The following is a 10,224-nucleotide window of genomic DNA, read 5'->3' as shown; positions in this document are numbered from 1 at the left end:
GTAGTGCACAACACAGTGAAGCAATGTCTGCTTGTGCAAGGTGTTCAGCAGTGCTTGTCCTTGTGTTTTATTTCACTGCTGGGATGTTACAGTTGCACAGGTTACTTGCACATTACTAGGAATAAAACTATTAGCCATGGTCTCTCTGAAGACTCTGCAGCGGCCACTCATCATTTCATGGACCTCAGATATTCCCGCTGATGCAGCTTACTTTTGCCACCAGAGCAAAAAGGCTCATTAACAATCAGTAATGCTGTGGAACAGGCTCAGAAGGGTTTATTTCAGTTTTCTCTCTCTCAGCTGAACTGTAGCATCATCCTTACCTCAGACTGAAGTGCTGCTTTCCTCCTTTCTCCTTGGCTTCACCAACAGCGTGAAGATGCCCAGGCAAATATTTGTTACTAGCACGGGAGGGGCGGTGGTTGTGGCCTGTTTCTCCTCAGTTCCTGTGTCTTCCTCAGGTCACCTGAATGTGTGAAAGTTTCTCATGGTTCTTGCCAGCAGCTGTCAATCTGTGCCAGCTGGCAAGGAGTGGTGCTGCCAGGCAGGAATGTGAAGCAATCCCCCCAGTATGGTTCCCTGCAATGTGCAAAGAGGAATTAAGAGGGCTGTCCCTGCCACTGGCCACCCGTGCAAACCCCCAGGTCTTCTTCTTCCTCATGTTTCAGGCAACTCTGCCCAGGTTTGGTTTGTGCTACTCATGCCTCCTGGGCAGAAATAAGGATTCACAGCCAGGGGCTAAAATCCCTCTGAAGAACAATTTGAGACTAAATGTTCCCACTGGCAAAAAACACGAGCCGCTGAGTAAATCTCTGCATTGCAAGGTTAGTTATGTAGGTAACTCACTCCTCTTCAGGTCTCATAAAAACTCTGTGTCCTGGGTAGTGCTCAGCCCCATTGATGTGATCTGCTGTGATAAGGGGAACGGCTCTTTCCTGAGATGGTTTGGAAGGATGGCAATGAATTTATTTAAAGCTACATCCCAAATCGGGTGCGTGGGCCTCGTTGGACTCAGCAGCAACAGCACCGTTTCCCTTCTGTCATGGACTGCTGATTTGTCAGCAGGGGCACCAAGCCAAACCATGCCTGCGGTAGCCTCACTGAAGGTGAGGAATCTTCGCCCAGACTCGACTCAGACCTGTCCTTCCTCCTTTGTTTGCACTGTTTGTCTTGTCTGGTTTGTGCTCTGTGAGGCTCAGGGCAATGCAGCTCTACAAAATCATTTCTTTCCCCCACGTACAGGCAGTCAGATTCAGTTTGCAGCAGGCAGGGGCAGGTTAAGAAGTGCGCCTCTGATACGTGGGATTTTGTAAGATGTACCAGCAGTGGGAATGTGACAAGGACACTGGTATAAAAGGTAGAGCTGATGCCAGGTGCCGGGGTCTCTCTACATGCGTCAAGAAAATACACCATTGCATACTCCAGCTTTAATTCATACCCGTCTGAATTAGAGCATCAGTTCATACTGTTAGTTTAAAAGCACCCACACGGCATGATTCAGATTTAAGGGATCTGTTCCCCCCTTTGAAGCTCTTTCTAATTCAGAGGAAATCTGTAGAAACGGCATCACTTCAAGCGCCTGATATTGGCGGTTGTGAAAAAAGGCTCAGAATCTCCCTCCCCGTGTTTCTTTTTCTCCCTCACTTGCACTTTATATTCTATTTCGAGGTCCTGCTCGAGGCTGTAATTCCTCCAGAGCTCTAGGATTCAACTAGCTGACACACAGCCCAGTTGTTCCCCATCACCGTGCCAGGCTGCGCACGGCTGCGCTGGTTGTTACATGTGCTTGTAGGCAACCTATCCGGGGACAGCTGGGTTGCTCTGCTATGGAGACCCTGCACCGTTCCTTCTCCTGCCTTACTTCAGGAACATGATGCTGGGAATAGAAGAGAAATTAAGCCAAGAAATTAGGACACACTTCATTAAGAGACACACACACACACACACACACACGGAGTTCTGCTTAGCCCACCGTGCGCTAGGCTGGGACCGGGTAACAAATCGCTATTCCTAATCACACCTTCTGTCAAGTGGCATTCATAATTCTGTGCATTTGTAGTGGCTTAGGAGCAATCTAAATCTCTGTGATTCCCCCTCGAGACAGGTGGGTTTTCAAATTAATCGCTTCCTCACACTGGCCTACTTTATTTCTGATTGATGCTGCGTGGTGCAGGACTCGGGGCCAGGGTGATCACAAACATCCATTCTGGCCAGGCAAATCTGAAAAAGGCAAAGAGGAAAGTTCATGGTATCCTGGTTGGGGGTCTTGGGAGGAATTTTTATTTTTTGTTAATTTGCTTGTAGCTTCATAGTGCTTAGTGTGAGGGAGGTCTCAGTACCTCAGTACAGTCAGCGTCCCCTTTTCTTCGCCCTTGTTAAACCTCTGACTCTCACTTGGCAGTCTGACTCAGTGCTGATACCCTGATGCTTATCTTTCACACTTGGAAGCAGGTTGCAATTGTGATTTCCATGCCATCACCTTGGGCAAATGTTTACTCCTCTTTTTCTAGCTTGTACTTGTCTCTCCTCTCTTGCACATTCCTCTCTTCATCCTCCCCTCTTTTTTGTTTCCCACAGCAGTGGGTGTGCAAATTAAGCTGGAGTTGCTCCAACGCAAGTTTTGGATGGCCATGCAACAGGTAGGAGCGTCAGCAGTCGTGCAGAGAGACAATTTAATGCTCTTTGTCAGCAAGGTCGATACTATGTTACATCACATACGACGGCATTTTGATGAGGGCTTTTGCAAAATTCATATTAAATGATTTATGAAGTAGATTAGTTTGAAGTCACACATTTCTGTAATCCTTTGACGGCACTAATGCCTTGTGAGCCGTGAGTCTGCTCTGCAAATGCCATGTTGACAGTGTCAGCATCCTGGCCTGGCATTAGGTCTGCTGCATATGACACATTTAATTGTGGAAATATGTTTGTGCTCATTCAGCCTTTCAGAAACCTCATGGAAATCTGCAGTTTTGGGCATGCAGGAAAAAAAAGTCTACTGCCTCCTCTTATCATCTTGATAATGATAACAATACAATACCAGCTTGCCAAAATAAAAATTATGTGCCTCAAGGATAGGCTTTTGGTGCTGTCCTAATTTTGGACACTCTTGCTGGACTGTGAGAGTGGAGTGATTAAAACATCTCCCCCCCAGTCTGAGAAGCAGGAAAAGTGAAACACCTTTCCCTTACCACCCAGGGGCTTTCTGCCCAGGCTTTTCTTTCAGGGAGGTCTACTGGAGGGGTGATTTTGACAGGACTAAAGCAGCACAGAGGAGAAGCGGCTCTTTGCTGTCAGGGGAGGGAACTGTCATCACATAGGGATGACAGAGAAGATGGAAGGGCGGGAAGCTGCTCACTGGGAGTGAGAACACGTGGGGAACAAAAAATCCCAGAGCTGGCTGTGGGGGCAGGAGCACCCTCACAGCAGGGCAGATCACGTAAATCTAACCTGAGTTAAAAAGACTCCTGCAAAGCATATGAGAGCATCCTGAAGCAGCAACAGAGAGCATCATTTTAAAAAAGTCTCCTGAGGGCCATACCCAGAGAGTTCTCACAGAAACCAGCCCTCATGGTCGTTAAGTGAAACTGAGAAGCCTTATTAAAGAAGCTAAAGGAGGCCTGTGTGCCACGTGCCTGCAGGCTGTGGCCCTGGTAGGTGCTGGTATGAAAAGAGCGTGTGTGTGCTTTCCCAGGACGTGACCGCCGTTTGACAGAGGAATGACTAAGAGATTTTGTTTTCTCTCTCTCTCCCTCTCCTGCTTCACTGCATGCTGTGCCTCTCTGGGTGTCCACACTGTGCCTCCCGTCTCCCAGCCCAATGACAGTGATGTAAGTAGACAAAAGCTGGGGACAGGGAGGCATCCTGGCGTGGCCTCGCCGCAGCTTGGCTTCGTAATTGTGTCGTTTGTGTGCCAGCGTATTATAGGCACTGTCCCCTGTCTGTAGTCACTGGAGATGGTCCAGACCTGTCAGAGGCTGTGTTTGTCTTCACAGTAATTAAGTGTCTTTGGCAAAGCTGAAAGTGCTCTGGGTCACAGAGACCTGACCAGCAGCAGGAGGATGCTGTGAGGTACTCTGGTCTCTGAGGAGGGAGCTGTGCCCGACGCAGCAGATGTGGTCTCAGAGCAACCAGGGAACACAGGTTCAGTTCTGCCCCTACCTCAGAGACTCTGCAAGCTGCCAGTGCTCTCAGACCAGGGTCCTCACTGTGGTGCTGCTGCTGTATGGCCAGCCCAGCACTGGGCACTGCTGGAACTTTTCCAGGTCTGGCAGAGCAGCGGCAGTGAGACTTGGTCCTCACGCTGCTGAGGAAGATGCTGCGAGACACAGGCCCTGCTTGTGGGAAACCACTCTGGTTCACCTGGGTTTCTGTTCTGATTTCTGAACTCTGATCTCTGTATTTGTTATCCCCCAAGGCCATTATAGTGGTTTGTTGTGGCCACATTTCTCTGCTGACCAAAGGAAGGAAACCACCAGGGTGAAGTTCAGGGCCACCTCTAGGAATACATCCAGGGAAACAAAACAACCACACGCTGTTTTGTGGTGAGGCAGGGGTGAGATGGTGCTTGCAACTGTGGATAAAGGAACGTTCTTAAACCAGCATCCCTAGAGACTCAAAAAGCCAGCTGGATTCAGAGTGTGAACATGTGAAATCGCAAAGCCGTGGGGCTTGAGGCAAACTCAGGCCTCTCCCAGCCTCCTCTGAAGTTAAGCAGAAGGACAGCAAACTGAAACTACTGGGTTTGTTCTGCAAAGCTCAAGAGGAGAAACAAATTCTAACTGAAAGTTATGGTCTTGTTGTGGTCTGAAATGGCAAATGCTCCTCTTGTTACTGAGAATCATCCAGGAAGGGGGTTGGAGTTTATGTCTAAGGGTTTTGAGAAAATAAAGGGTAGCTGGCTGAGAGAAAACAGGCTATGTGCTATGCCAGTGTCCTTCCCTGACCCCAGAAATCCTCTGGCAGGAAGGGGACCCCATGTACAGAAATGGCAACACCATGTCAGCTTTCTTCCCTCTGCTGCTGGAGAGAATGGAATTAAAAAATAATATGAAGAGACAGACACATGCAGCCACGGCCAACTCCAAACAATTATGAAATCAATAAGCACCTGAAGGGCTTTGTTACTCACCACTTAACCCCTCATGTTCCCACCCGGATCAGTGTTGTGAAACACATGTCAGGTCCAGTACGCAAAAATCCTAAATGAAACAAATGGATGGTGCCTTGGGCTACATGAGCACCATTCACATCCTATTTTATCATTAGCTGTCTGGAGATTAAAGAAACCAACAGCAACAACAACAAAAAAATCCCTGCCTAAGAAGAATCCTGATCTAAAATACGCTTAGTCTGGATACTAACAGATGCTGAAATGCATTCAGGTTTCTCACTGGTGCACGGTAACCTTCACTTTTACCCTTTCTTGACAAGTGGCACCTCTGCTTGGAGTGCATAGGTACTGCTGGAAGCATGTCAGGGGGGCAGGTGCAGGATCAGAGCCCTCAGCAAAGGGGATGTTGCTCGGGGAGGTGGAGAATACAAAGAGCTACCAAGTGGCCAACTTGGGAAATGGTGCCTGTGCCTGCTGTAGAGCTTATCTAGGAAATACCAGCTGAATTGCAGAGCTTTATGGGATGCCATTATGGAGACCTTTTATCTTGGCAGTCCCAAAGGGGAGGCCGTAAGATGAGATCATGCCGTGTGCTGAGGGATACATTCAGTGCAGGTAGCTCGGGGGGCAGCTGCAGGTTGAGCTCTGGGTGGTGGGAGCCCAAGACAAGGGGCCTTGAACTGGCACTGACCCTTTGCACAGCAAAGGGCACAGGGTCCTGTGGGCCAGCCAGGTGTCCAGCCACCCAGAGGCACAGCAGGAGCCACTGTCCTACCAGGACGATTCCAGACTATCACACAAATCGACTGTGAGGCTATAAAAGACCAGGGTTTAATTCATTCAGGGTCCCTCCTCAGAGGCACCATCTCAAGCTGTTTCTGTGTTTCTGCACCATGAATAAATTGTTTTAAGGTTCTGGAGGTCTGAGACTCTCCAATGGCAAACCTGCAGTCAAACCAGTAGGGAAAACTTGTCATGTGAGAGTGGGGTGTGTAGGGAGTCAAGTGGCAACCCACTGGGTCACTGGAGCTGCAAAGGGGCTTCAGTCCCAATGGTGAAAGTCTCTGGTAGCAGGAGCATGAATGCCAGAGTGGCTCCTGCATGATCAGACAGAAAAGTTTCCTAAACACCACAGTTAATGCTCTGCTTTTCCTTTCCAGTGCAGTGCCTTTGATGGTGCCTGTCCACTCAGCTGTCAGGATGATGTAAGTTGCCCAGTTTCCTTCTCTGTATCTGTGATGGGTGGGATTGACTTACCTGCTCTATGGAGATCTCTGTCTCCCCAAAAGGAAGGTATTTCCTGTTGTTTCCTCGCAAGAGATTGCACAGCTGGGGGAGGACCTCATGCTAATGAGAAAAGTTTGCAGTTTGGGTCTTCCCATCAGCTGTGAGATGCCAGCTGGGCCAAGACAGGGGCATGGGGGTTCCAGCCAGTGACTCTAAGGAAAGTCTGTCTGCTCTGTCTCCCTGGCATCCCAGATGATGTTGAGCATGATGATGAACATCCTGATGATGAACAGGAAAGAGTGATTATCATGCCACTCTAATGATGTGTGCTGGACACCTCTCTTTGTGTTTAAGCCACTTCTTCAACCTTGTTCCGAGGAATATTTGAGACAGGAGCTCCTGTACTGAAGAGTGGGATCACCAGAGATTTCTTGTTGAATGTTCATGTAGGATTTCCTCTGCACCCTAGTTTTTCTCTGCAAAACCTAAGGGTTTTCATCTAAACTCTGTGCCACTGTTTCCTGCTCTGCAAAATAAAAATAAGATCAGCACTGATACTGGGTGATGAGGAGAGGGTTATTTCATGAGTGGTTAAAAAATTCTGAAACCTAAAGATGGAAGGCATTAGATACCATGTTATTAAAGAGAAGAGCTCTCCAAACATCCTGTCTCTTCCTGAAGGATGCCTTGTCTTAAGTGTGTCTCACAGCCTGCTAGGCCTGCATGCAGCTCTGGCAAGAGACACTCTCTGTCAGCTCATGAACTAAATACCTCAAAATGGAGGCAGAGAGGGAAAAGTCAATTGTGTAAAACCCGTGGTAGCTGAGCTGTGGGGCTGGCACAGAAATGCCGAGGCTGTTGCCATCATCACAATCCCACACCGCCCCATCCTGAGCACGTACGTACAAACACAATAAAAGCCATCTTTAATATTGATTCTCTTTCATCTCTGCAGATTCTGAATTGCTTCCTCCTTGATAACAATGGCTTCATACTTGTTTCCAAAATACCTGAAGAGGTAAGAGAACATAAGGGGAGGAGGAGGGTGGGGTTTGCTTGTTCCTGAATAACCCACCAGAGCTGGTTAAAGCAAGTGCAGTTCAATTGTGTAATGAGGGTGGCTGTGGTGTAATTAAATTCAACTGTGCAGTGAGGGGGAAGCCTCCCAGCAGAGTGACAGCACATCCTAGGTGAGGAAGGAGTTAGCAGTGATAAGGAAGGAACTAGTCAAAATACCTCTTTATCAGAAGTGAGGAAATTAGACTCCTTTCCCTTGGCACAAATGCTACTGAAAGATGATCTGAGACAGTCCCAGAGGGCAGGTATGCCAGGGGAAGGGAAAGGGAAAGGGGAAGGGGAAAAGGGAAGGGGAGGGGGAAAGGGAAAGGGGAAGGGGAAGGGGAAAGGGAGGGGGAAGGGGAAGGGGAAGGGAGCAGTGCATTTGAGCGCTTCTGAAGTCAAAGCAGGTGGTCTTCAGGAAGGAAACTGAGGGAACGGTAGGAGCAAAATGCTAAAGGCAAAAATTAAGATGAAAGCTTTTAGACAAGTTGGAAACCAGAACACACCTAAAAAACTGGAAAATTTGCTGGACTCACAGAGGTGAAAGGAGTGTGGAAAAAGGCTCAGAATTGTAATGAAAATAAGGTGTGTGTTTCCACAACCATTTCTAGGGAGCTGAAGGGGTGCAGTTTGTGATGTGACATCCTGTGCAGCCTGGGTAAAGTCAACACTACCAGCCACTACGTGGCTTAGTTATACTTTTCTGTTCTCTGATAAATTCACCACACAGCTATTTCCTTCAAAATAATAAAGCCCCATAGTTCTGGATGTCAGAAAGTGATATGTTAGAACAGTCTCATAAACTGCAAAGCAATAAGTCTGTAGTAAGAGTGGTCTTATAGAAAAAATGGGAAATGAAGCAGGTTTGTTACTGTCAGAAGTGTGGATTTTCATTAAAATTGCCATTGTACTGGAGTTAACAAATACAGTTTGGGTATTTCCAAGGGGCAGTAGATCCAAGCCCAGAAGTTATTTTCTTCAGGATGTGACAAACAGGTTGAAATGGAAACTAAGGTAACAAAACTCCCAACAGATGTGACTGGGACAAGCACCACAGCTTCTATAAGGAAGAACACTTACAACCTATATTTTTTGAAAGTGAGAAAATCAAAATATAAGGGAGGCTGAGTGAGGCTGAGTGACCTACTGCATTTCAGTTCTGTTCAGCCTCGAAGAGAGTCCTCCCTTACAAGAGGCTGTTGAAAAAGTTCTGGTGAAAGAGTGAAGCGTGAAGTAGCAGCATTGATCTCAAAGTAGATGGGACAGAAAAGAAAGAAGGGGAATTTTTAGATGGATATTTAGACAGAAAACATCAGTTATTTGAGTCCCATGGTTTCCCATCTAGACTTGTGTTGTTTAGCATATTCAGAATAGGCTGGCAAAAGGAAAAGGTGAGATGGTGCATCCCACAGGCAGGGCACAGGGAGCTCAGGGAGGCCAGGAGGGAACTGGTGAGACTCACAGAGCAAAACTAATCGGCAGCAGTGGCAGCAGGGGGTGATACGGGCAGATATCCAGGGGGCATATTGCAAGGAACAACCAATCTCTCTTCTGTAGGAAAGTGACCTACCCAGTACACTGAATAGTCCAGTAAAACGGCCCTTTCGATTCTGTGGTGTGCCACAAAAAACCAAAACAAAACAACAAAAACAAACAAACAAACAAAAAACACCAAACACACCAAAGCAAAGAAAACTAGAAAAATAAGGGAGGGAAGTGCTGTAATGTTGTATTGGCTTCCTACCCTACTCCATGTCTGGGATGGGCTGATAGTCTTAAGGAATTGATGGTTCCTCTTATGACTCCCATGGCATTTTCAAAGGTGCTTTACTGAGTCTCATGATGTGTCCATCAGTGGAGACAACTATACCCTTTAGCTACTATGTCTCTCGTTTGTCCTCAACACCATCCTCCTGGGTTCTGTCTCTGTATTTTTTCCTACATCTTATGGAAAATGGGTTTTCCCAAAGGTCATCTCTGAAAAATCTGAGTAGCAGAGACATAGCATTATAGTGGATTTGGGTAAATTATAAACATTATCGAAGTGACTCCAAGATCAGGCATTTTGGCAGGCACCAGGGCTGTCCTCCTCCAGCTGTTACCTCCACTGACCTCAGAGGGTTCACCACTACTTTTCTTCTGATTTCTTTATCTTGTTCCAGTTGCTGTTTTTATCTCCTGGTGGCACCATGAGTGTCCACACCATTAAGTCCTACAGGGAATTCAAGACAGCAGCTGCATTAAATCAATACTCTGGTTTTCATAGCTATGTGACCTGGATTTTTCTTCATGGGATCATTTGCTGCAGTGTGGCCTTCCCTGCCCCATCCTACACTCTTTCCTCAGTGCATCCTTTAACATAATGTGAAAAAAAAAAAAAATCCCATACCTGGATTTTTGTGGGTATTTTGCCATTCTGGAGAAGTCAGCTAGTTCACTGCTGGTCTCACCAGCAAAAGTGGCTCAGCTGCCTGGGTCAGGGTTTCAGCCCAGCAGCGTGGAGAAGGGCAGCCGCCTGCACACTGTGCTGCCCCTCTGGATGGGGTGAGAGTGAGCTCAGGGAATGCCCAAGGAATGAGGGTGCACAGGTGAACCATCTACCCTGCTGGGCCATGCGGGCTGCGGCAGCTCCAGCACCAGCAGGGACCCAGGCACATCCCTGCTTTCCCCAGGAAGACAGCTGAGGAGCTTTCATATCCAAATGCCTACATCCCAGGGCAGAGTGGAAGGTAACAATAGCAGAAAGGTGCCAAAGTGCCTGTGTCCTTACAGCCCCCGAGCCAGGAGCTGGTGCTGGAGACCCTTTCTGTGGGCTCTGAGAGGTT

At 47.7% G+C, this 10,224-nt stretch overlaps 1 protein-coding gene across 1 annotated transcript in view; it reads left to right on the top strand.

Annotated features, from left to right (window-relative positions):
* The window catches only part of CACNA2D4 (calcium voltage-gated channel auxiliary subunit alpha2delta 4), a 114,981-nt gene that overhangs the window by 87,688 nt on the left and 17,069 nt on the right, over positions 1-10,224 (top strand). The window contains exons 25-28 of the mRNA XM_050325557.1: positions 2,578-2,639; positions 3,816-3,830; positions 6,274-6,318; positions 7,296-7,358. Of these exons, the coding sequence (XP_050181514.1) occupies positions 2,578-2,639; positions 3,816-3,830; positions 6,274-6,318; positions 7,296-7,358 (185 nt within the window). The remainder of the gene's footprint in view (positions 1-2,577; positions 2,640-3,815; positions 3,831-6,273; positions 6,319-7,295; positions 7,359-10,224) is intronic.

This window comes from Myiozetetes cayanensis, unplaced genomic scaffold (genome assembly GCF_022539395.1).
Source record: "Myiozetetes cayanensis isolate MyiCay16 unplaced genomic scaffold, myiCay2020 scf3, whole genome shotgun sequence".
Taxonomy (NCBI): domain Eukaryota; kingdom Metazoa; phylum Chordata; class Aves; order Passeriformes; family Tyrannidae; genus Myiozetetes; species Myiozetetes cayanensis.
This window is presented reverse-complemented; position numbering and strand designations above follow the sequence as displayed.